This window comes from Rhipicephalus microplus, chromosome 6, assembly GCF_043290135.1.
Source record: "Rhipicephalus microplus isolate Deutch F79 chromosome 6, USDA_Rmic, whole genome shotgun sequence".
NCBI classification, from domain to species: Eukaryota; Metazoa; Arthropoda; class Arachnida; order Ixodida; family Ixodidae; genus Rhipicephalus; species Rhipicephalus microplus.
In genome coordinates, this window is record NC_134705.1 from 34884139 (window position 1) to 34911529 (window position 27391).

General features: G+C 44.2%; 1 protein-coding gene across 1 annotated transcript in view; it reads right to left on the reverse strand.

Annotated features, from left to right (window-relative positions):
- The window catches only part of LOC119167670 (epoxide hydrolase 4), a 55892-nt gene that overhangs the window by 9180 nt on the left and 19321 nt on the right, over positions 1 to 27391 (reverse strand). The window contains exons 2-4 of the mRNA XM_037419190.2: positions 27062 to 27186; positions 19873 to 19985; positions 11849 to 12017 (exon numbers count right to left, since the gene is read on the reverse strand). Of these exons, the coding sequence (XP_037275087.2) occupies positions 11849 to 12017; positions 19873 to 19985; positions 27062 to 27186 (407 nt within the window). The remainder of the gene's footprint in view (positions 1 to 11848; positions 12018 to 19872; positions 19986 to 27061; positions 27187 to 27391) is intronic.

Consider the following 27391-nt stretch of genomic DNA (forward strand, 5'->3'; position numbering starts at 1 on the left):
TGCAAAGCAGGTTGCGCAGTCCATGCTGAAAAGCCAAGCCAGAGTGCACAATAAAAAATACTAATAATAAACTGCGAAAAGGAACACAGGGTAAACATGTGCCGGGTGCAACATTATCTGCTGAATCTCAATGACATGCAGGGCAAACTATCCATGCAGTGGACAATAAATAGTTGTACAGCAACCTTTACCTGCATTTCCTACCGAGTGCTCTATCAATAAACTGGCACCTGCATGATGCTACAGGTGCTGCAGCATCGTGCTACTTCTCATGTCTGGGCGCATCTGTTCCTACAGCATGGCTCAGGCCCCAGTGTTGGTTACATGGTGTCGGAAGTGCACGGTCTATAAATACTTCTTCAAGCCATGAAAGAACTAAGCCCATTGGACCACCTCTTATTTTGATGGAATATCACTGAGAGGTGGCATAAGTTTCGTAAGCGTTTGGACTCTACCTCGAAGCCATCGAAAGCGAGAAGGAACGCAGTCAAAAGCAAATAACAACGTTACCACCACTCTATGTAGCAGGTCCACAAGCTATCAAAGTATTTGACACTTTCGGTTGCACGACGACAGAAAGGATGAGATATGAATGACATGTTTCTTCAGAAGTATAAAACCCACTTCCAGCCTCGCACGAATGAGACTTTTGAATGATATTTGTTTTGATAATGCATGCAGGCGGATGGCGAACCTTTTCAAAGCTTCTTAAAAAGCATGCAGTTGAAAGCAGAGTTACAAGTCCAGAACTTTGTGTGAATTTGTGATAGGAGATCAAATTGTGTTCGGAATGGCTGATGACCAGCTTTGAGAGCACCAACTCAGAGAAGACTCGCTATCAGTGGAAAGTGCCATTAAAGCAATACAATTTGCAGAAATGGCAGCAAACCAGTTCTATCAGATCTTCGAGATGCAGTCTTGACTAATGTATCTTCACCAAACAATTCTGGAGGTGCAGCAGGCATTGCCTACTTGTCCGGCAACTTTACAGACATGATACAGTAGTCCGGCTCTGTCCCTTTCCAAGTTCTCCAAGAATAAACCGGCATTTGTATGAGACGTTGCAGTTGCTGCAGTGTTGGGTGGTTTCTTGTGTCTGGGTGCGTCTGTTCCTACATCATGGCTTAGGCCCCAGCAATGTGGAGCAAACTGGCAGATGCTTTCAAGGCCAACTCCGGCAATATTTCGAGCTCAATGTTTTTCAATGGAATTCTCTGGGTACGTACCTTTGTGCGCTTCCATCATTTGTCCCCAATTAGAGGCTGGAGAAATACGCATAACCTTTGCAAATGAATATCGTAACTTGCTCTGACTCTCTTTCTACTGGCTTCCCACAATTATTGGTAATATTGTGTGTGTGTGCCAACATTTACATCAAAGTCACGAAACCGAGGTGCCACTACATTGTCTACTGTTTATAAGACAACAAACGTGAGTGTTGTTTAGTCAACGTTTTGATGGCTCGGCGCGCGAATTTCAGTTTGTTGTGCGCCTGCCTGCGAAGGGTGGCAAGTGGTGTCACGTTGTGGTTGCACACTATTTCCAATGAGATAACCTAAACATTCACATAATTCTCAGAGGTAACATTTACCCTTTGTTTTTAAATTTTAATGTTTTGGCTAGTAGTATCGGCTCATTTCATGGAAACTGTGACTGTACCAGTTTAAGAGGTTCCATGCCTAAACATTACGGTAGTGTACAAAGCGAGCACATCATTGTATAAAAACACTTTTTTATACCATATGCAGGGCGCACTGTGACCGAATGTAGTACGTCGTACGAAAGGTGGCACATACTTGGCTTAAAGGGGTCGTGAAACTACATATGTCTTCAGAATCCTGACAGTTCATTCAATACTATATCTCAAGTCGTTTATTTGTCTGTGCTCAACGAACGCATAAAAGAGCACAATTTCGGTTTCGCCACTCACGTTCCCGTCAACTGTGCAGCCGACACCACTCTAAAGCAGCCAATGAAGTCTTTCTGTCGTCGACAAAACATGGCGGCGCAGTGATGCTTTTGAGCCTTAGTTGACCGTGGTTCGTAGCATCATACTGTCTGGTGCTGTCACCGCTATCTGACTTTCCTGAACTACAGCGTCGTCTGCTTGAGTCGTGTTGGCTTTTGGGCTTTGAGCCGTACGCCGACGCACCCATGCGAGTTCGAGATCGGCCATCGTCAGAGCAAGGCAGTGATGGCAGCAACTACGGCGAAGAAGCCTGCGCCCTGAAAGCACTCGTATCAAGACCTTGCAACAGAATCTCTGCCTGCGGAAGGCCCGACCATGACCCTCCACTCTGTTTGCCGATGCCATCGGAGGCCATCACAGTTGACAGCTCGAATACTGCTCCGCGCTGTAGCTGGCAGGGCAGCTTGTGAGAGCGAACGTTGTTTGCACTTTGATAAGTTGTGCATGCGGTACTGTCCAACAATGCACACCGTTGACGTAGCGAGGACTAAGCGCTGGACACATCATGCGACTCAGCATCCGATCCAACGCCATGCGCAGCAGCACACAACAATTCACGACACATGGGGTGAACGAGCCATCAGCGCTCAGGCTGTGCCCACTTACGGTACCTCAGCTTGCATCTTCGGAAGACATCGTATCCTCTTTATCAAGTACAAAATAAATATCCTCACACAGCCATGTTTCATTGTCCACTCATTATCGACTTCGAGCATATAGGCATAGCAAGGCCGGCATTCTCACTAGCCCGGCTTGCTTTCCAATGTGAGCTCATTGTCGAGCGCTTATATTTGCTAACACGATAAAAACTTGTACACTTATATGATGCTTTGCCCGTGCAACTAGTTTTGTCAACCGCCTCGATCTAAACAGCAAAGGTAGAAACGAAGCCGGCCAGTTCGTCAAGATGGCCGACGCCACTGTTTGTGTACCTACGAAATGGCCTTCCATCAAGGTTCGATATCTCATTGATGGTTCGGAGACGGACGTTGCAGTGCAGAAATGGCGTACTTCAAGCATCACTTTATTCAATTATGAGTTATTTCCCATCAGAAAAAGTTTATCCAACGTTTTCCATGCCGCCGGCAATGACGACATCTACAAATACCAGGGTGACCGGGCTATCGGAGCAACGAGGAAAAAACTTGCGACGGGCACCCACCAGTGGCGCACCTTGTCACACTCCCCTGCTGCCATTAGATGCGGCGGCTAGCCGCTAGACCGGTGTGGTTGCTGCGCGACTGCTTTCAACAAGTTGGATGCTTGCTCGGCAGATCACTCGTCGTAATTGTGTAGCATGCAACTCAAAGTGCAAAAACTATTGCTTGGTATGTCTATTCTTTATTGAATCAGAGAAAATTGCAATCGGGAAGTTTAAATTTTAGTTTCACGACCCCTTTAAACTAAATTCCTTCAGCCCTGCCAAAGCAATGTTAAACTCCGCTATTGCCAAACATATGCATTCTTCCTATAGTGAAATTAAAAAGCTTCAGTTAGTAAACGAACTTTTCAGCAGTAGCATTTTATCGATCAGGGCCCCACAAACTTGAGCAGCCTGGAAAGATGGCGCCACTTGACAGTGAAATGCACAACCAGCAATCGCAATTCTTTTTCGGCGATTTTACTTGGCCTCCAGATGCGTCCGAATCTCAGCTGTCATTCTCCGACAGCTCTGAGGAGCTTGTGCGCATAGCACGGTCAGTAACAGACATGGTGCAGCTGTTGCGATGGCGTCACCTTTCCCTTAGTACAGTGTACTGTGACGTCTGCTCTTCACCACTTTCCCAGCTTTCATATTCGACACTGGCGAGATCAGCATGTGTTGGCGGTTTCCGCTTTTGCGTAGTATTTGCCAACATCTACGTCGCACAACGACACCAGTTAGGTTTCAATTTCAGTGTTGTGCTTTCCTGCTTACTTAAAATTATCCTCAGCTTTGCTGAGTATCTCTGTTATCAGGCTCATGACAGGAGCGTCTCAGAAACATAAAAGCACCATTATTTACACGATCACAAAATTGCCGGAGTTAGCTTTTAAAAGGACTACTAAATTGAAACACCAAACAGGTTTAGATTGATAAATTTTACTCTGAGAATGAGAACTCTGTGAATATCAAAATATCACCTGCCGAGCGAATTCAAATGTTAAAGAGTGAGTGTGAATCATATTGAATATTGTTCATATAATTCTCGACTGTTTTACCATATTTTTCTAATACTACTTGGAAGCGAAATTTCAGAAGAGTTGCACAATATTTCTAAACCTTTTGTCACATGATCATGACGTGTACGAAGGCATCAGCCGGCGACTTCGTAAGATGTAGCTTTTTATTTGGTTAAACTTGTGGCCACGAAACAGAAACTCCAATAGCAGCAAGCAATGCATGCTGTACAACGATATCAGCGCAGGAAGAGTGAGTCGTCAAAAAACTGATTGTTGATGGGAAGCACCATCCTTTATACATCATCCGTGGAGCTTTTCAGCTTTATCACTGGTCATCACACAAGCTCTGGAATAAGCTCCAGTATGTGCATCTCGCATAATATTAACAAGACGATCTACTACAATCGTGAAGCTTCTCGAACACAGAAGTGCGGTCTGCACCGAGCATTTCTGAAACTTTGCGGGCATAAACCAGATACAGTAAAATTGAAAAAATGAACACGTGTGGCAATTTTTTTATGAAATAACAACATGAAAGTGGTTTTTTTTTTGCTAGGCAATGAGGAGGCAAAATTGAACTTATATGCATGATTTGGTGTAACCGAAATGTTGCCAACAACACTTTACACGCAAAAGGCAGAGATGCTACTATATTCACTTGTGTAATTAACACACTTTCTCTAAAAAAATCGGAGCAAAATGGAGGGTGCATTTATCATGCTGGGGCAAATTTTATGAAAACTTTTTCGAGATGAGCGAAAAATGCAGCAATGAAAAAAAAAGTTAGGTCACTTAGCCTTTCACAACTTACATATGTGTACGACGTTTGGAAACTGCTTCTTTGTCGTACCTCAGTCATCTTCAGTGATTGATGGGACTATCTTCTGCAAGCTGTCCCTGCACCGCCCACGCGCTCCATAAAAGCATTTTGCTGCTTTTTTTTTCTCACAATCCTTGAGCCGCAACAGTGGCACCTGCTGCGATCACCAGGGATGCCCAGAAGTGTGCATAAGGACGCCGCAGTGCATTTTGCTAACTTTGAGGCAACCTCGCACGATGACCGCGACGGCGCCATTTACACTGCACCATGCTACCACTGAAGCATCTAAAACAAATCGTTGATAACAAAATTAACTACAAAATACAGCTGCCATCTCGCTGATCACATGAGAACTTATTGTAGAAAAATTAGCCTACATTTTGGGTTTCTTAAAGTACGTGCAGATAACACGCATGAAGAGCAAATTTCAACCGAAGCAAGATTTGGAGTGCTATCATATGTTGCGGAAATCGCCACAATCTTTTCTAGGCAACAAGCGATTTTTTCTGGTTTTCCAAAAACCTGTGACGTGGCAGCAACGAATGGCTTTTCGCGACAGCCATGGTGACAGCAAATTTTGTCATCGTCCCTTGAAAATCTCGGGCATATTGGTGGGCATCAACTGTTTCGTTACCGTGCAACAAATGGTTATTGTTCATTTCTCGGGAAGACACCTTTTGCCAGTTTGAAAAGTACTCCCACACGCATTTCATCATACCAAATTTTGTACTATGAAATGCTCTTTCCAGAAAATGTATGCCATAAAGCAAAAAAAAATATTTTCAAAAAAAAAAAAACCAAAATGTAACAAATGTGTGCAATTTTTGTTGCCAGCTAGTAAACAGTGCGATAAAAAACACTATACAGTCGAGCCTCCTTATAACAAACTTGAGCGTGACCCGGCCCCCGTTCACTGCAGCCTGAGTAGTATATAAAAAAAAACTTGCAGTGAAAATACATTTTTTCTTAAAAAAGTAAGTGATAGACGTATTTTGATGGACAGATGCGATAAGAATGGCCTCGAGTTTATTTAAAGGAGCACTGACATCAAATTTCAAGATCGAGATGTGTCCATCATTCGATCGCTTGGTATGCATAGGTCTTCTTGGCCAAATTTGAACGGCATCCGCGAGAGGCTGGACAGGCGGGGCCATCTGGAGGCGAGAAAAAGAACCTGACAAGCAGGAAACGTATTCTATTTCTCTGCTGATGCTCATTCGCGATAGCCATATTGCATTGACTCCTCTGCGTATACCTGAATGCTTTGCACGCCAAAACACACCAATATAGATAACTGAGACACACGAGCCAACATGGATGACGCGTGCATCCTCGGGCACCTCTGCAGTGCTGCTTGGAACGGCGCCATTTTGGAATCACTGTTCTGCAAAACGCCAATCAAAGCAAAAATAATTTGCGACGTCACGAATCGCGGGGATTCCAAACTTCAGACTATCGCAGTGAACCCAAGTCGACACTTTGTACGGCGACGACAGCAATGCACGTGACAAGGCATGACTGAATGTGTCCGTCTAGCAGACGAAACGTTTGCGGAGCAGCTGAGCCTGACGTCACTTTTTTCTGTGAAGAAGTGGTCAGCTGTGGCGTGATCTGGAGGTGACCGCGAGGTAGCGCCACTGCTGGTGCTCCCAGAGCTAAAAATGGCGGGACTGCCGGCCGTTTTTGAATAGTACTAGATCATAGTAATATAAATCAATAAAAGTGATAGTTATTCATCCCTACGTTGCGTTTTAGGTCGCGAATCACTGCTACAAGATCTATAGCTACTCGCTGACGCAAAAACTTGGAATGAGTAAATTTGATGTCAGTGCTCCTTTAGAGTGGTGGAGTACTTTTCTCCAAAGCATATACAAGCTGCCTGAAGCTATTAATGTAGCCAATTGCTACAAGCACGTCTCTGGGCACTGGTTCCAAAGTTTCGTCTTCACCATCAGATTCCTCGAAATCGCTTTTGCTGCATACTTCATTCACAATGCCCCCATCCATGCACAGTTCAGCGGTGTTGGCATCACATTGGCTGTAATAAAATCATCGGAACAAATGTCCCGCATGCCCTCCCATCTCAGAGTCCATGTCGCGCTGCCACAATGTGCTGCCGGAGTGCACCTGTTCGGAAGCTTCAGGTTCACCATCGGGCTCGACGACAACGTTGGCCTCGCGAAAACAGTTTCGCAGGCATGTAGCTGTCACCGCTGCCCACGAAGCCTTCACCCTCTCCACAGCTGAATACCGGGACGCCCAAAGCGGCAAGTTGGCTGCTAGGTGGTCAACAGCTATGAGCAAGCACTCTGCAACATGACACCTAACGCGTGGATTACTCCCAAGCCAAACGGTCACATTTTCAGCAGTTGAGCGGCAGAAAAAAAAGCACGGAGGCCTCCAATCCGCCATCTCGAGCACACACGCACACCAACAACGAGCAAGACGTGCCCTCTGGACACACAAGCGAGAATGCAAGGAACAGCTCTGGGCCCGTTTCTAGTCAGTAAACTAAACTCTTTAATTCGAGCTAGTGCGGCTGACGTCATGGAGCAGAGGAGATCAGCAAAGGAGTTGTGATACAGGGGAGAGCGGACTTGTGAGAAAAGAGCAAGGAGTTTCAATAGGGTGAAAAGAGGGAGGGTATGGTGGGAAGGTGACCTTGAAAACCAAAACACGCGGGAAGAAGGCAGGTCGGGTAGCTTGCTTGAAAGGTCCGCAAAACGCGCAACTCAAGAGTATAAAAACTTGAAAGAGTGCCTGCACACGCAGAGGTCAAAGAATAATTTTGTGGCACCGATGGGTTTGCGTGGCCTCACCAACTTCGATAATTCGCAATTCGTTCCACGCAACAGCAGTTTTTTACGCTTCCACAAGCGTGCGGAGGGCATGCTGAGACGAGTGCGAAGTGACGGAGAACAGGTCCTAAACACAGAACGAATCGCGAATTATCAGGGTCGATGGGTTAGCATACACGTGTACACTAGAACGATATGACACCCACCCAGACTAGACACAGACAATCGGATATAGTCGATAGCTGACGATGCTGGCAAATGATCTTGTCACTCCAGGCCGGCGACGCCAATAACAAAACCAGCGAACATAAACTGAGGGGAGACTAATTAGCCGACCGGTCACTGAAAAATCGGTGGCAGTGTGAAAACACGGGCCTCGTCTGACAATGCAGGGTGCTCAGAGTAGCGGGGATGGGGGGGACAAAGGCCGTACAGAGGGGTGCGTGACAAAAGACGGTCAGGGAGAACGACAAGAAAATGGGGTGCGGAGGCAGGGTCGGTGTTTAACAATAAGAATTTGTAGGCACCTTGGTCAAAAGTGATTTTTCAGGAAGTCGCCAGAGTGGAGACTCTGTTTGCTGTAACCGATCGACGGCGCTCAGGGCCGTTTCGTTCTAAGTGCCATTTTGCGCCATCGAAACAATGTATTCACAGTTACACAGGTGTCGTTCATTTTAAGCGAAAGTTCATTTCAAGTGGGGCCATTATATGTGGGCTTGACTGTACTTTCAGAATTATTTGGAACAGAAAAAATTTAAAACATAAATTTTGATGTAAATGACCCTGAAATAGTATAAAAAATATTAAATTTTGTACATGTTTTTATTCACAGAGACAAAAAAGAAAAATTGGAACAGAGATGCTGCTTCGTTGCTCATGCCATGCGGTGAAGCATGGCTTGGTTCTTCATGTGACACTAGTGAACTTGTACATTATTTTCGGTATATTTGTTTTGCTTTGCTTTAAGAGCTCCCATGTGTTCCCACATAAATAGATGCCCATTATGGGAATAATCTCTCAATAAATCAGATGTCTGATGAGCTTTGCTATTCATCTAGCGTCACCTCTCTCCATGAGCCAGCTTACTGCACATATGTTGGTGCCCCGCCGCGGTGGTCTAGTGGCTAAGGTACTTGGCTGCTAACCCGCAGGTCGCGGGTTCAAATCCTGGCTGTGGCGGCTGCATTTCCGATGGAGGCGGAAATGTTGTAGGCCCGTGTACTCAGATTTGGGTGCACGTTAAAAAAACCCAGGCGGTCAAAATTTTCCGGAGCCCTCCACTACGGCGTCTCTCATAATCATATGGTGGTTTTGGGACGTTAAACCCCACAAATCTAGTCTGCACATATGTTGGTGTTGCAATATATGCATCCAAGCATATTTTCTTTAGTTCTTGCACATCGTATTAAAAGGTAACAATAGCGCTTCAGTTCTAAAACCTTTCGAGCTGCTCCATAGTGAGTGTCAAGATGTGCTCCAGCGGCCTTTTTCTCGTGAAGAGAAACGCAGTCGTCGCCAGCACACCATGCCCCAGCGACGTGTGAACCTGCCACGTAACCAGAGTAGCTATAACATTGTGAACAGAAGTCAGCAGCTACAGATTTGTAGCGGAAGAGACAACTTTAGGCCATAAACAAACCTATGGACAGCTGCGCATGTCACAGGCTGACATGAAACATTGTCGATTTAAAACTTGAACTTGAGATGCTGTCATCCTTGAGCTCTACGCTCGTCCACACTCAATTCAGGTGAGGTTGCAAGTCAGTTTCGAGTGGCGCGAGCGCCTTGCAGCGCAGGTGAGAGCCCGGACGCGCGTGGCGATCCCACGTCATAGAAGCAACTAGTGACACTACATGTGACCCTGCACTTGATAGAACGATACAAGCGAAACCAAGGCTCCTGGGAACTGGCTGAGTAAGTCACATCTATACTTTATAGATGCAGAGGACCTTTGGAAATAATTTCTTGTAGAATGAATTTTCCCTGATTCTTAGCAACACCTCTCTATTGAATAGCTGCCATAAATTCCTGGCATTTATTACTACTCAACACTGTCAGATTGCCAAGTTGACACTTTAATTTGATATTTGACTTGCAAGGGTTCTTTTAATTACAGAACCTTTTAGAGTACTGTCGCATAACCATGAGGGGCACAGACTTTTGTCAAGTTTTCCAGCCAAATGATGTTTGCCTACAATACGCATTCAAGGATGGAAGTGTTTTAGAGCAACTCAGGGAGCAGGACTAATGTTGTTTTGGAGCAGCTTTAGCGAGTAAAATGGGAGTTTTGAAGCAGGTTCAGAGCACCAGAAGGTGTGTTTTCGAGCAATCAGTGATGCTAATGAGGTCTTATGACTTGGAGCAACTATTGGAGCCGCAAAGTTTTCATTTTGGAGCACTTTGGAGCAGCAAAATTTTATATTTTGAGCACTATGGAGCAGCTAACTTCAAATGCTGAAGGAGAAGCAAGTTGCATATACATTGAAGGACATGAAAAATTATTCCGAGGCTCTTGTGAAGAGTTAGAAATATTTAGATTCATTGCAAATTTCATGTAGGCAATCTGCAAATTTCCTGTAGCCAATCATCTTAGAAACACTCCCTATTTCAGTTGATGATGCAAGAATTATGGCATCATGCTGTTGAGCATTCTGGAAAAACTTGTACAGTGATTATTTCTGTAGCAAATAAACAGAATACTCACTGAATTAAAATTTTGTACTTTATAACATAACAATGTAAATATGGTCATCAGCAGATATGGTAGACAAATGTGTGACGTGCTACGCTAGGGACTCACAAAGTCCCAAGTGCATTTTCGTAACATGACTTGAAGAATAAAAAAAAAGTTCTTTTTCTTCATGACTGATCAGACTGCTGGGCGTAACATGACATCGTTCAGCTAGTCTCCAAAAGCCAACCTCCTCGGGCCCTCATCTTTGTGCTAAATACATAATTTAACAGACTTCACTTCCTTTTGCAGCAATATTTTGTGGCTATGGCATTCTTTCTATACTTTATAAACCCCCTACCGGCTCCTCTAAAAAGCAGCGCATAAAAGAAAAAAAAAACTCACTGGGTACTTTATGCATACGCCTAAGACAACTCAAAAGCAAGATCCATTTTGTTTTTAATGGGATAGAAGTTACATGGACATCCATGACTGGTTCTTGCGGTTGCATGGGGTGTAGCCAGAAATTAAAAAAAAATTGAGGGGGGGTTGCACCTATATCTTAGGACGGAGCAGGCAAAAGGTCACTTTGAGCAATATATATGCCATGGAGAAAAAAATTTCTGAGAGGGGGGGCGGGCACATTCCTGATGTCCCACCCCCTGGCTACGCCACTGGCTATTATGTTTTGTGTAATGCCCCAATCAATAACATCCCTTGGCACATTGTGTTTTACACGCTAGTAAAAGCGTGCGAGTGGGGAAGACAAACACAGCTAAAGCAGAGATAAGAAGAGCCAACCTATCTCCTTTGCGCTGAGGACCGATGCGATAACATCACCCTGCGTGCTAGGCCTCCCATTGATTGTTACTGCAGCAGAGAGGAATACGCCACCCGTGTCCAAGAGACAAGAAGGATTGAGCTAGGAACGTGAGGGGGGGGGGGGGTGTTATGAACTTTAAGGGTGCACCTTCTGGCTACACGTTAGTGAAACACTGGATATGTTAAAAAATCAAAATGAAATTGCTAGGCTAATCACTGGAAAAAAAAAAGCAGCTTTCCTTTTTCAAGGGGCTTGTGTTTTAAACAACACCAACAACGACATTAGGCCATGGAAAGCATGCAAAACACTAGTTGTCATTTTGAGCATCACTAAATTGTGATGTAAATTAGGATTTGTTGAGGTGAATAAAAAATCCCTCTTTTGTCGGTGCCCCCCCCCCCCCCGAATTTAACTGTCTGCGGAGAGTGTGTGTCTTTTATCCTTATAGCTGGAATCTCTACCAGACAGTGAAAATAAACCATCAAACTCTCAGACGGATGTTCAAGAAGCTTTTCAATATGTGCTGAGATTAGGCCACTGCCACTGATAATCACGAAAACTTCCTAGAATGCTGACTTCAAGCTAAGGCGTCACAGTTACCGACCACGACTTGAGCATCTGTGCAAAGCTGTTCTCCAGCTGGTAGCGGAAGGCCAGTGGATGAGGGCCGTTGATGACCACCAGGCGGTCAACCATGTCCTCGTGCTTAGTGGCCAGCACCCAGGCTATCATGCCGCCTAGGTCGTGGCCCACCACAATCGCCTTCTTCCGGCCTGCACCACATGACGCGGCTAAAGTGAGCCATTATAAGCAATCATCTTTCGAGAATGATAGCCCATCAACACAGTGAAGTTGGACCCCTTTTTAATAGGCAAGCACTGGGGATCCCTTCTTATACATTACATGATATGTCTCTTATAAGCAGGATACTATGTTATTTTCTGCCATATTTTGATTCAGGCATACTGGTATCTCTTAGAGCCACATGTCTCTTATAACTGTCTCTGATAAAAGTATTTCTCTTTCTGTAAAGTTCTCTCTCTCTCTTAAAAAGGGTTTCAACTATACAAGTAACAGTGTCTGGGCTGATCTTCCTGAGTGTGAACAAGCAGCACTTTTTGAGAGAGCAACTGACACCTGAAAATATTTCACGCTCCACACTGCATGCACCCACATTACATATGAGATGCCAAGGCCAGCCCGCTTCCAACACGGTCAGCACAGCCATGCTGCTTCATGCCAGCTATGCCAGCAGATATCCTACTGTCATCATAATAGGCAATGCTTTGCCATACTTGATTGCAGCTGCTTTCTAGTAGCACTCAGTAGCGTTCTCTAGTTCCATAACAGTGCTATGGCTGATGTAGAGCCACCATGCCTTCGAAGGCTTCTCCGAAGGCATGTTACAAAGCAGAGTACAGTAAAACTTCCATTATAAGTCTCCCAGTAATGGGATGAACCGCTTTTCAAGGCGGATCAGTCTAGTCCCAGCAAAATCCTCATAGAGATTATGTATTAAAAATGTAGGTTATACGACGCAGTTTTATGGTGAATTTGAATCTTGCGACGACCTTCCGATTCTGTCCAAAGTAAAAAATAAAAAAACACCTTTACTCCCACTAAATGTTGACCAAATATTCACGAGTGCACAATATGAACATGCGTTCCCCTAGCTAGATTGATTATTAGAAAAGCAAAGGTTGAGGCAGGATGTCTTAGAGAATTTATTCTCCTGGCAGTTCATGCACTTTTGCATACGCCTCGATCGCATGCATACGCGGGGTCTTTACCTAGAGAAGCTCCGTCTACAGCAGCTTTAGCTGGCCAAAAAGCTCACTACTGACATCTTGATATTTCCATGTCTTCGGTCTGTTGAAACATTTCCTGGTCAGCAAACAGCTAATCTCCTGCTTTGGTTTGTGGCACTCGCAGTCATAGGTTTGAACACGTAAAAGGGCCTGATCCAGCTATTTTCACCATGCAAAATAACTTTCACTTGACATCAACAAGCAGGACATCACTAGTTGCGCTTTATAAGGCAACAAATTAGAATAGCTCAGTTGAGCATGAAGGCATTCTACACAAACTCAATAACTCGTGGTCCGCCGCCATTACATATGATGGCGATGACACTATGTGTAACTCTTCTGACTGGAAGCAGTTGGCAACAAGGTTTCAGTTTCGATTTCAGGCGCAGGCAACTTTCGGACTCAATTTATCGAGAGAAATCTGCGCATTGAATTCAATTTTTCGAAGCTGAGAATAAAAATTATTGCACATTTGCCTCAGCTAAGTATTCAATTGGCAAGAATAATTTAATCTACCCTCCTTGGAGAAGCACAAGGTCGTATCGTGAGCTTATTTAGGTGGTCTCTACCCGTTTTTTGTGCACGCATGTGTGCCACTGCCTGTATTCTTAGTTTTTCGATTATACAAAGGCGGGAACGACCTTCAGTCTTTTGGAGCAGCTCAGGAAGCAGGAATAATGTGGTTTTGGAGCAGCTTCAGAGCAGTTTAAAGGAATTCTGGAGCACCAACAGGTGTGTTCGAAGCAGATTGCTGTCTGGGGTCACACACCACCGTTCAATGAAATTTTTCCTTTCTCGTAAGTACAAAAACTAACGCGATAGCATAGTGGTTAAAGTAGCAGCCTCGTGTGCAAGCGTGTGCAAGAAGACCGTGGATCGAATCTAGATGCTGGCAAGTTTCGAACCGGATTTTTAAAAAATATATAAGCGTGATGATGGAAGTGCATTAAAAGGCCCAGGGTGTGGCCTCACCAGTGACAACCACCAGTAAGGCACTCTCTCACCAGAGAAGGATTGGTCACTTAGGTGCAGTAACTAGCCACTACCTCCCACATGCCTATGTCAATCAACACACGGCCCTCAGTCCTCAGCGGCTGCGAAGCCGCTGACCACGGCGGCGGTCAAATCTGCAATGCAGCAGAGGGTGCTAAGAATCTCTGGGTCCGGACAGGCCGCCATTGGAACCTGAACTTGGCAACATTGGACCCTAAAACCTTATCTAGCGAGGCAAGTCTAGCTTTACTATTCGAAGAGCTAGGGGGTGTTAAATGGGATGCAATAAGGCTCAGTGAGGTTAGGAGGACAGATGAGGCCTATAATGTGCTACAGATTTGGCACGTCCTTTGCTATCGTGGGCTGGCTGACAGAGGCGAACTGGGCGTGGGGTTGCTAATCCACAGAACTATAGCTCGTAACATAGAGGAATACTATAGCATTAATGAAATGGCAGGTATCGTAATACAAGTCAATAAGCGCTACAAAATGAAGGTGGTACTGGCTTACGTGCCTACATCCAGCCATCATGACGCGCTAGTTGAAAGCTTCTATGAGGACGTAGAATCGCCAGGGAGTAAGGTAAAAACACAGTATACTATACTGATGGGAGACTTCAATGCTGAGGTAGGGTAGAAGCAAGATGGAGACCAGGCAGTAGGAGATTATGGCATTGGTACTAAAAATGCCATAGGGGAGTTATTAGTGGAATTCGCAGAACGCAATATTTTATGAATTTTGAATACCTTCTATGAATGATAATCTGACGAGTATCATTACGGAGTGTGCAGTGGAAGTTGTAGGTACGGTAGTTAGACAGGACACTGGCAATCTGCCCCGTAGATGAAGTATCTCATTAAGACACGTCAAAGCATGAAAGCCTCAAACACAACAGACAAAATAGAACTGGCAGAGCGTTCGAAGTTGAATAAAAAGCGTAAGGTATCCGATGTAAAACGGTATAACATGGAGAGAATTTAACTTGTTCTAAAGAACGGATGAAGCGTCAAAGCGGTGAAGAGGAAATTTGAGATAGTCAAAAACCAGATGTATGCAATAAGGGACAAGGAAGGTGAAGTGACAACGAATAAGGATAGGATAGCTAACATAGTACAGGAGTTTTACAGAGATCTGCACAGTAGCCGTCACAACCACGACCATATTGTAAGAACTTGCAGTAACCCAGATGACATCCCACCAGTAATTATGGAAGAAGTCAGAAAAGTCTTGGAGGGAATGCAGAGAGGCAAAGCTGCTGGTGAGGGTCGAGCAACATCAGATCTGCTGAAAAATGGAAGACAGATTTTGTTAGAAAAACTAGCCACCCTGCTTACGAAGTGTCTCCTGATGGGGAGGGTACCAGAATCTTGGAGGAATACTAACACCACCTGAATTAATAAGAAAAAAGATGACAAGGACTTGAAGAATTGCAGGCCGTTCAGCTTGCTCTCTGTTGTATACAATTGTATAAAAGCTATTTACAAATGTAATTGCTAACAGAATTAAGACGACATTTGAATTCAATCAACCAAAGGAGCAAGCAGGATTTTGAACAGGCTACTCAACAATCGACCACATTCATACTATTATTCAGGCAATAGAGAAATGCTCAAACTACAGCCAACCACTATACATAGCCTTCATAGATTACGAGAAGGCATTGGATTCAGTACAAATATCAGCTGTTATGCAGACACTTCAAAATTGGGGTATCAACAAAGCATATATAAACATCTTGGAAGAAATCTACAAAGGATCAACTGCCACCATAGTGCTCCATAAAGAAAGCGATAGAATACCAATCAAAAAGGGTGTAAGGCAGGGGGACACAGTCTCCCCAATGCTATTTACCGCATGCTTACAGGAGGTTTTCAGAGGCCTAGAATGGGAAGAGCTAGGTATGAAAGTTAATGAAGAGTACCTCAGTAACCTGCACTTCGTCGATGACATTGCATTGCTGAGTAACTCAAGGGAAGAATTGCAACTCATGATTACGGAGTTAGACAAGGAGAGCAGGAAGGTAGGTCTTAAAATTAATCTGCAGATAAAGTAATGCACAACAACCTCAGAAGAAAACAGGGCTTCGAGATAGGTAGTAGTGCACTTAAGTTGTAAAAGACTACGCCTACTTAGGACAGGTAATAAACGCAGAGCCGAACCACGAGATTGAAGTAACTAGAAGAATAAGAATGGGGTGGAGCACATTCGGCAAGCACTCTCAAATTATGACAGGTAGATTACCACTATCCCTCAAGAGGAAGATATATAACAGCCGTATCTTGCCGGTACTTAGCTACGGAGCAGAAACCTGGAGACTTACAAAGGGGGTTCAGCTTAAATTGAGGACGACGCAGCGAGCAATGGAAAGAAAAATGGTAGGTGTAACCTTAAGAGACAAGAAGAGAGCAGAGTGGATTAGGGAACAAACGGGGGTTAAGGATATCATAGCTGAAATCAAGAAGAAGAAATTGACATGGGCTGGGCATGTAGCACAAAGGCAGAATAACCACTGGTCATTAAGGATGACTGACTGGATCTCAGAAAAGGCAAGCAGCTTAGGTGGAGACAGAAGGTTAAGTGGGCAGATGAGATTAGGAAGTTTGCTGGTATAAAGTGGCAGCAGCAAGCACAGGACTGAGTTGACTGGCGGATCATGGGAGAGGCCTTTGTCCTGCAGTGGACGTAGTCAGGCTAATGATGATGATGAAACACAAAAAAATTGATGGCGATGGTCGCTTGATGGTGATCAAGCGGCCAGACTTACCACTAATCGATATATATATATATATTGTAATGTAACCAGAGAGAACTAAGAGTCAACGCCCTTTTTTAAGCATCAAAGCTGAAAGCACAGCAACTCAAAGAAACAACATAAGCGATTCTTGGATAGCTATTAGTGGTCAGACAAATAAAGAATGGTGATGTTAAAATGTTATATTAGCAAAAATATAACTAAAACAGTGCATCCCAGATGAACAGCAACTCAAAAGTAGAGATGAGCTAATCACAGTTAACCTTATTTTAAACCCAATAAGACTAAAAATGAATTTGAAAAATTTATGTTCGGGTCATTGAAGCAGCAGAGCTGACATGAGAACTGCGAGGAAAGTTAGATGCGCTCGCCGCGCCATTCTTAAGTGATGGCACAGGAAGTATTCTACTTCAATAGAAATTATATGGGCACTTAATGGGTTTTTGCCGTCGCCCCCACGTTCCGCATCAACTTCAAGTTGGTAACATCCCCCGCGCCCCGTATGTTCGACCAGCGAATGAATCGACGAGCGCTGCTGAAGCGGAGATTAAACGAGCCGGCCGACCTCCGACGCTTGGGGGCGCACCCGATAGCATATCGCCACGTGTTATGCATGCTGTCGAATGCTCAGCTGTGAGAGCTGGGAAATTTGATTCTAAGGTCGCGATCACTGGTGCGCACACTCTTTTACGTAGTGCGCTCTCAATGTGAACGTATTGCGTGAAATGCATGCTTGTACACTGGAAGCAGAGAACATATAGCGTCGGGCGTCAAAATCTGCCTAGCAGTGAAGCCTGTAGGCATGTGATCAAAGATTCCAGCACTTGCAGCTACGGAACAATTCCAGCTACAGGACAAGCTCTAATGTATGCACTGTGCATGTAATGTCACCAGAAGGTTTTAAGGTTATCTAGATGGTTTTCAGTAATTCGGGCGCAGTTTGCACAAGGCAGCATCACACGTACAATGGTGGGGTAATAAAAACAGAAAGAAGCAAGCGTATGCGGCAATATAATACTACAACATTACAATTTCTTACTATTGCATCAACGGTGAAGCTTTTATTTTTATTTAGTTTTTTTGTTTATGTGGCTCGGCGGTCTCCATCGAAGAGTGTGCGCTCTGCTCGGCCATTGTGCGGCAACAGTGCTGCTGGTTTTCTGCCACCACAGCCGCCTTTATAGTTTGACTCTGCTGGTTTTCTGCCCCCACTGCCGTCTTTATAGTTCGACATATAGCAGACCTATAGTTCGACATATAGTTTGACATATAGCAGACCTCATTATGCGACATATTTAGCAGCTTCGCTGCTAAATATGTCGCATAATGAGGTCTGCACACAAATGTCACTTTAACAAGATTCATGTTTTGTTCACCTGGCTCAAGATTTATGCATGGTGTTAAGTTATCTAACTAGAGTTGCTTGGTCGCTGATAAGACTCAGCTAAACTTGACGTCACACGCTCAAATTGCCGTTAGGAGCAGCTTGGCGCAGCAAGTTAGATTGACGCAGAATGACGCAATTGGCACAGCACTTCCACCCCCGATTATACGACGCTCGGATTATACGACAGTTTTGAGTGGTCTTCTGAAAGTCGTATAAACAAGGTTCCGGTGTACACTATATTTTAGATTCTCAGGGAACTGAAATTTCCTGGCTAGCCAACCTACGTTTATGTGCACTCGCCAAAGAGTCCAGAGCGTGTCGAAAATTTGCTTACTAGCCTCCAAGAATCATTTGTGCTTCTGATAAAAATAACACCTCATAGCATGCGTTGTAATGACAAAATGCGGATAACACTGCCAACATACCATGAAGTGAAGAGTGTGTTTTTTTTAATAACAGATAAGAGCTACTCTTTCTGAAAACAACTTGAAAAAATTGGCAGATCTAACGTACAGAGGGATTTAAGGATATGTGAAGCATGAACGAGGAATGTCGATATGTCACTTTAAAATCCGCACAATGTTACCAGGCGGTTGTAAATTATGTTGTACATGACATCCATGTCATGAATATCATGTTTGGACGTGTCATTTACCTTCGTCGTCCATTCACATCACGTCATACCAAATTCGGTATATGTGAGGCTAGCGAAACGGCCGCAAGCGCGCAATGAGCAAAGCATGCAGTTATGTTTTACAGGCCATGCATATCATAATTATCATGTTCGGACCTGTAATTTACCTTCGTCGTCAACTCACGTCAAGTAATACCAAATTTGATATATGTGAAGCTTGTGAAATGACTGCGAGCACGCTATCACCTTAGCATGTAGTCACGTTTTACATGACACGCGTGTCATGATTATCATGTTTGAACGTGTAATTTACTTTTGTCGTCTATTGACGTTACGTAATACCAAATTTGGATGTGAAGCTAGCGAAATGGCCGCAAGCTAATCAGAGCGTGGCATGAAATGATGTTCTTACATGACACGCATCTCACGATTATCATGTTTGCATCAGTCATGTACCTTCGTTATCCATTCACGTCCCGTAATACCAAATATGGTATATGTGAAAATAGCGAAACGACCACGAGTGCACCTTGACTGTGGCGTGTAGTCCTGACAAGTCATAACATGAAAATCGTGACGTGCATGTCATGTTTTCTACGTTAGGGTCTGTCACTTATGTTCGCTATGCAGTCATGTCATACCATGCCAGTTTTGCAACTTGTCATGTGAACGAAATCATCGCAAGAGCAACTACACTATGAAATACGAACCATCACATTCATGACATACATGTCATGATTTTCATGTTATGACTAGGCTCCTCATACAGTCGTGTTATGCCATACCAAATATGGCATTGATACCACTATAAAAAAGGCCAGGAGAACTAAAAGTCCTAGGCAGCTTAAAGTCGCCAAAATTCACTAAAACATGCTTTGCATTTAATATGTATTTCCTATTCAATCTGAAGATAGCTGTATGTACACACTTGGTACACAAGAAGTAATTATTGTTATATCACATTATTTCTCATAACAATATAATCCATGGCATTTCACTTTAAACTAATCAGCCAACATGCCATCTGTGCTGCAGAGGTTGTGGAGATGCTCACCCAATGACAAAATGAGCTCCTTGACATCGTCGACTAATCGAGACAAGAGGTAGTCCTCGACATGCTGGGGCCTGCTGGACAGCCCACAGCCTCGCATGTCCACAGCAACCACCCTGCAATATAGATCGGAAGACAAACACGCTGCATCACTTAACACCACACAATGGGCCACAGATACTCAGTACAAGCATTTCTGAATAAGCTAGCAGAGAATAGCAAAAGAACTGTCTGTCCCACTTCTTTTTTATGTACAATCGCTGCATCAGCTGATGAATGCTGAATTTCTTTGTTCCCCAATCAAACATGCGTTCTTTCAAGAAGCTCTTACATAGCTTACGTAGAAATCACGGCTAACGAAATCATGTGTTATCCTTGACACATTAGTCATCCAGCCTTGTCAAGTGCCTTAGTGAAGAGTGTGTAAAGCACTCTCATGAATTTACTAAAGTTTTCAATCAATGATTCACACACCACTTTGAGGATTTAGGTAATTGCTAGCTCAATCATATTTTCTGTTATAAGAGATTATTATCACTGTAAGCCAACCTCTCTAAAAAAAAAAAACAGACGAGTGTGTAAAGTACTCTCATGAATTTACTAAAGTTCTCAATCAATGATTCACACACCACTTTGAAGATATAGGTAATTGCTAGCTCAATCACATTTTCTGTGGTTATCAGAGATTATTATGACTGTAAGTCAACCTCTCTAAACAAAAACAGACAGAAAAAAAAAGAAAACATACAAGTGTGTTTCTGTCTGCACAGCCAATATTATGGCGTATTCGGTTGGACATTTTTGAGGGCTCTGGATGTGAAACTCACGTGACACAAGCTGGCAAATCACGTGCCTACCGGCAGGTGAACTGCGCCAACAGCCGAGCATTTCGGAGGAGGACATCGCCGGGTGCGTAATACTTCGTGCACGTGCCTCGATAGTCGTGCTTTGGAGTGTGTGTGGAAAGTTTACATCTATGACGCGATGAATGCACCTAGTCAAAATAGAGGTGGCTGGCGGAAGTGGAGAAAACCTGTAGTTACAGCAGCTCGCACACACCCATGTGACTTGCGTTGGAGATAGCAGCTCAGACTACGATGACTACCATATTCATGTTCTGAGCTCAGAAGGCTGTCCCTTTGTCCAGGCATGTCTGAGCACAGGAGTGTTTACATGGCAGCTTTCTGCGCTGGCTGCATGGTGCGCTATTGGCCCGCTGCTCTGAGATCACCGACGTATTCGGTTGGTACGCTGCCTCTTGAGCTCTGACAGCGAGCTGCCTCGGCATCTGGAGACTCAGAGCCAGTGGACCAGAGCAGCCAACCGAATACATCTTAATGGAAATTTAGAAACAACAGGTCAGTCATCTACATATGTTTCCTCATTTTGACTTCCATGGTTTTTTTCCGGATGCGAAGCACATAAAATCAGATCGCGATGTCCAGAAATAGACGTGACAGACATTCTGGCGGCACGCGTGCAGCTATTGCTTTATTAAATGCCGCAGAACTCTTCAAACAAGCTATCAGCAGTCTTCCTGAAACGAACAACGTCCACCTATCAATCACCATCACAGTTTCATGCTACCGATTGGACTAGACGTCATGGTCCCCTGTAAAAAGCGCGTTTCACTGTTAAGCAGACTTGCACAACACAGTTGCGTCGCCACCAAACACAGCATCGTGAATTATAGGACGCACGCACGATAGACCGTTTTCGTAAGTACGCCACTTGACAGTAAGCTTTTCGTCAGTTTAGATTTTGCAAAGGGTTCTGGGATAGAAGCCGCCATGTATAAGGCAGGTGGTGTGTGCGCGCATTTCGTACGTGCATCCTACTGCTAGTGAAAGTAGTTTCACAATAGCGCCTGTATTTTCAACGTAAAATACAAAAATTCCTCCGTTATTTTTTTTGTGAAGCTATTTGAGACAGAACGCAGCTCACACCAGTGAGATATTTGTATTTCTTTTAATTTACTCGATGTGACTTTACGTTTCTGAGCGCGGAAAACGTCCCACCTTCATCGTGTACCTCAAACGCTGAGTGGCATCTGCATCCACATGAAACGCTGTTGGTGTCATCTGCTCCGTCGTCCTATACATAGCGGCAAGGAGCAGTTCGCGAAATGGGCACTTAGGGCGTCTTTTTATGAAAAGGGCCTATTGCTGTTTATTCAGCGTAATAAAATAGGTACGTGATTGAGACTTCGGTGGCCCTGAGAACAGGGTGCACATGTATTGACTTGCCGGCATGGCTATTACCGGTGATAGAAGCTCCCAAATCCAACTTTGGTGCAGTTTCGCACAATTTCCGTCGATATTATGAGGATGGCGCAGTAAATCTAATTTGGTGCATTTTGGCACAGATGGCACAGGAGTGAGATCACTGTCCCCCCCACCCATTTACACATTTCTATTTTCATCAAGCAGGAAAGGGTTAACCCTATCCACCAGCACCTTTTTATTTCCACCATATTTTCCACCACATATATCCACCAGCACATATTTTATTTGTGTCTATTGAGCTTGCCATATTCCCGGAAAAAAATCACTGATTCGGCAACTTTATTCAATATTACTCGTGAGAAAAGCGCTCGAAGAATTTTATACGAGTCATTACATTTACTGTTAAGTCACTTCATTAAAGGAGCATGACATCGAATTTGCTCATGTCAAGATTTTCGTGTCAGCGAGCAGCAATTGACCCCCTGGTAGCGATTCACGAACTATAACGCAACTAAGGAACGAATAATTATAAATTTTTTTTATTTATACGGCACGTCTCTAGAACAATTCAAAACCGCCGGCAATCCCGCCATTTTAAACACTGGGAGCTCTCTAAGTGGCACTACCATGTGGTCACCTCCAAACTGCGCCACACTGCTTGGCAAACATTTCGTATTCTATAGGCGCACACATTCAGTCATGCCTTCTCACCTGCATTGCCGTAGTCGTCGTACAAAGTGTCGACTAGGGTCGATTACGAGAGCCTGGAGCTTCGAATCCCCACCATTGGCGTCCTCGCAAATCATTTTTGCTTCGATCGGCTTTTTTCAGAACAGGGATTCTAAAATGGACGCGGTTCTAACCAGCAATGAGGGGGTGCCTGAGGATACATGGTTCGGCAACGCTCGCTCACGTATCTCAATTAGCTTGCCATATTCCATGTGTGTGGCGTGCACAGCATTCAGGTATACACAAAGGGGTCAATGAAATAACGGTTTAGGCGAAGCGCACCAGCGGCGAAATTGAATACATTTCCTGCTGCCCAAATTCTTCTTTGCGCCTTCAGATGGCCCCCCCTATCCGGCCTCTCACGGGGGCGGCGGCAGTAACCTGGCATTACGTGGACGCAAAGAAGTCTACAGATGAACTAAAATTTACTACTAACAAAACCTGCATGTCACTTGTTAGTGATAATATCTGCCTCCACCCTACTCCACTTTGATAGCTTGTGGTCGTGTTGGCGTGTAACATATGCATAATGAAAAGACCTACTGATTGCGCTTTTCCCGCTCTTCAAACAAGACGACTGCAATCGCAACGGTTCCCCAACCCCCTGACCGAGCACACATTAAATTACGCTTTCTTTTATCGTTATTTTATGGGCGCTTTAAATCTTGGTGATTTCACGAAAAGAGTCAAAGCGGTGCGACAAAGGTGAGACATGACGAGTGAATGCATTTCCAGGCTTCAGAGCCAGTTGGCGCCAGGATAAAAACACTCGAATCGTAGACGTGACCACTACTAGCGCATCGTCACTCAGGATGGTATGTGTGGAATGTATCACACTGAACACGTAGCACTAGTGTCGATATTGCAGGGGCCCTAAATTTTTAATTAAGCTCTTGTTAGTATGAAGTAATCAATAGGGCAGACGCCTGAGGCTGCAATAAAGTGTCTCTTTACCGGACTACAGCTCTTCCTTCGCGCTGCCACCGTGCACTCGAGCCATCGAGGGGACCCATTCCGAACCTCAAACATCTTCCCTCCTTAGCTAGTGTAGAAGCTAGTCGAGGAGGAGGAAATTAACTGCTCTGTACGTTGTTTGCCGTCGAAATTAAATAACTTCGACGCAATGAATGCGATTGAAATTTGGCCAAGCTATCGCACACTGAGCAATCGAATGAAGGGCATATCTCGATTTTTGAAATTTGATGTCAGTGCCCCTTTAACTTGCCGCAAATACTATTTTATAGAGTGCATTAAAAACTTCTTTTGAAAAAAAAAAATTGTTATTTAATGCCCTCCAGCTCAGTCGGCGCAAAACTACAGACTCACATAAGTAGGCAGGAAAATTTTTGGAAATGGAAATAAATTAGCAGGGCGAGTTTCGAACTTCGAGAAACGTGAAAATTTTTTCAGTCATATTCGCGATGGTCGAAAATGCTGGATAATTTAGCATGAAATGACGCAGTTGCAACTCACAAAATGAGCTGCGTGGTTCTGTACGATGTCGAGCATATTTGACAAAGTTTTCGTTTGTGGGTCCCAGCCACACAGGCATAGTCTAAGATAAGTCGGACATTCGAAAAGTAGAGTTTTGTAAGCACAGTGGCTAACCTCAGCTGCGGCCATGACTGCTTCGCTGGCCCAATGTGTCGGCTGGGGCAACTGGTTGGGAGAAGGCCAGTTACATTTACGCCGTCAAACATGGCAGCACCCATGTGCCGCAGCGAAAAATCAATATATTCTTCAGAAATCTTCCTGCTCTCATTCGTGGCATAGTGAATTACGATTCCAGAAAATAAGAAAACTAATGACAACTTGATTAGACCACGGTAACCTTGGAATTAACGAACTCGTGACGATAATCGAATGCAGCATCTCTCAGCAAAAATCACACATCTCGAAAGCCTTACCCTAGCTGACTATGTTGTCATAGGTTCCACCTTTGAAGACAAATCTTTGAATACAATCTTTGAACAATATCTTTAAAGACAGATAGAAAATTCCTCATGTGTTATCCGCAGTCTGTGTGTGCGAATTACAAGTGTTTTTTTTCCTCGTACCATGTGTGAAGCCCGTTCAGTGTGCAGACATGAAAGTAAAATTTTGACAAGTCGTTTCAGGTGCCAGCACTTTAAGATAGGGCTGCTAAGCAGGATTGGGTGGATTTCAAGCAGGGGCCAGTGTTTCATGGATGCAGTGCACGAACAGTGGGTGGGGAGACGGGCCACATTCACACATCAGCATCGATATTTGAAATTAGCCATGAAATCGATGAAGATGCTTGCTCCCAATTTTAAAGATATTCTCTTCCACCACAGAGTGTAGGCATGAGGCTGAAACATGCGAAATTAACTGTTCAACAGCTTTTATTCACTCCAGGGCTCCATCTTTCCCAGAACAGTTTGACCCTAAGGACCTTTCTACTGAGGAAGCAGAAAGGTGGAAGTAGCTAGCTTGGTGGCACTAGCTCTCACCTCACTTCAAATGAATGAGACAACGAAACCACTAGCTTTTCATGGCCTGCCTTTATTTACTTATTTTTCCACCAATCTGCAAGCATCTTGTCTTTGTGTGCAAAGTACCACGGCACAGAATTCCAGCATTTCTAACTAATACAATAACAGGCTTGCTGCGGCTAAGACCAGAATCTCATTGCAAAGGGGGCAGTTGTAAACCTTTAGCACTTTTCTCTTCTTCGATGTCTCAGTGACATGACTGTCTGACACCCACACCATTCACGGACTCACTTTCATTCTTGCAATCACAATAAGCCACCAATATATTCTGAGTGGTAGAATCGACAGTCTATTCATTTAGTCTATTTTGGCAAGATCATCTTTAGCTTAGCTGTCACTCTCTTCGACACCTTAAAAAAGTGTTCACCAGGCACACAGGTCTGAAGAGCATAGAATCATCTGCAGAATAAAATGTCACTTTAATGCATAGATTGCCAAACTCACTTATGAGTCAAAGCACTCACTCGGACTCAGATAGGGCCGGGTGTCTGAATCTAAGTGAGTCTGGTTGAGGTAACTATTGGCGAGCTTGAGTTCGAGTGGGCCCAAGTGCAAAATATATCTCGCGAGTGAGTTCGAGGGAGCTTCACTATTAATTACCGACTGTGGCCCTCTACTCGTATTTAAAATAACTATCAGTGTTACATCGGCTTAGTTTATCTCAACAATGCACTACCTCATATTTTTTATTCGAGGCACGAGCTTGAGAGGAGGGGTGGCACCATGACCTTGCTTATTTAGAAACGAGAGCGCACTACTAAAACGCGGACAGAAAGACAGGGACAAGCGCTTGTACCTGTTTTTCTGTACGCGTCTAAGTAGTGCGCTCTCATTTTAAAACAATCATGTATCACCAACTCGCCTAATCAACCATAATGACCTTGCACTGCAAACTCTTTCAGGTGAATTTCTTGATAAAGGTATCTTGGGCGAGTAGCCTGCTACAGAAAATGTCGTCACTAAATTTAAACTACTTATATACTCATGTCTGAAGGTACAAGATATAAAGGTGATTATGTGAGACATTGACAGAATTGAAAAAGCTATTTTTACGTTAACAGACTCATGAGTTGATTCATTCAGGCTTAGTCATACTCAGGTGAGGCTGCGAATCTGACTCTGAGTGAGTCAAGCTGAGTAATATGTTGGCGATTTTGAGTCCGAGTGAATCCGGCCAAGAAAATGTATTGTGAGAGAGTCTGAGTAACTCCTCAAAGCAAAGTATACTCCTTGAGTTGGTCTGAGTGAGCTCCAATTTTTTCGCCGATCAATGTTTTACTGCACCTCTCAGTTGAATAGCATTCATGGGAACCAGTGTGTTGCATGGTCATGGCGCTTGATTAGGTGCGAAATTCGAAAATGGGGGGTGGGGGAGAGGAGGACTTTCTAAGGACAGTGGAAAAATTTAAGATTAGCTGTGAGGCTGTGAAATCGAGAGACAGAAGACAGAGTTAATACAGAGTGTCATTAAATGGAATGCTCAATCACTCTCTGTAGCTTATAAAAAGACCAACTTAATCTTTATGTAGTATCCGCTGCATGCGCTGCCTTCTGTAGGCCCCCAGGTCCCGTCAAGCTGTTTGCACAGCTATTTGCCTGGGGGACTCCCAACTAATCTGTTGGAAATAAGGTGGATTCTGATTATGTGAGACCGAACGGACACAGGCGTTGCTATTCCATCTACCATGCTCGAGAGTTGTTAGCACAAAAGACACTGCTCCTCACCAGTAATCCTTCTGGAAGTGCCGTATCTGCTTCTCCCAGGTGTACCACGTGTCTGGAAAGCCATGCAGGAACACCATTAGCGGGCTGTCACGGCTGCCAGCTGACACATAGTGCAATGTCACATCCTGCACCGCAAAGGAGGTGTACACTTTATAAGGAGCGTTGCACACTGAATAGGAGGCTTTCTGCAGTTGAACGTTCCAAAACAATGTTCCAACTATGAGGCATGCTGATAAAAAAGATTGAGGTTGAGCAACTGGCTTTGTTTTTACATGCAAAAGTGTCTTGCCCCCATCGAAATGCAGCCGCAGTGGCTTGGAAATGATCCTT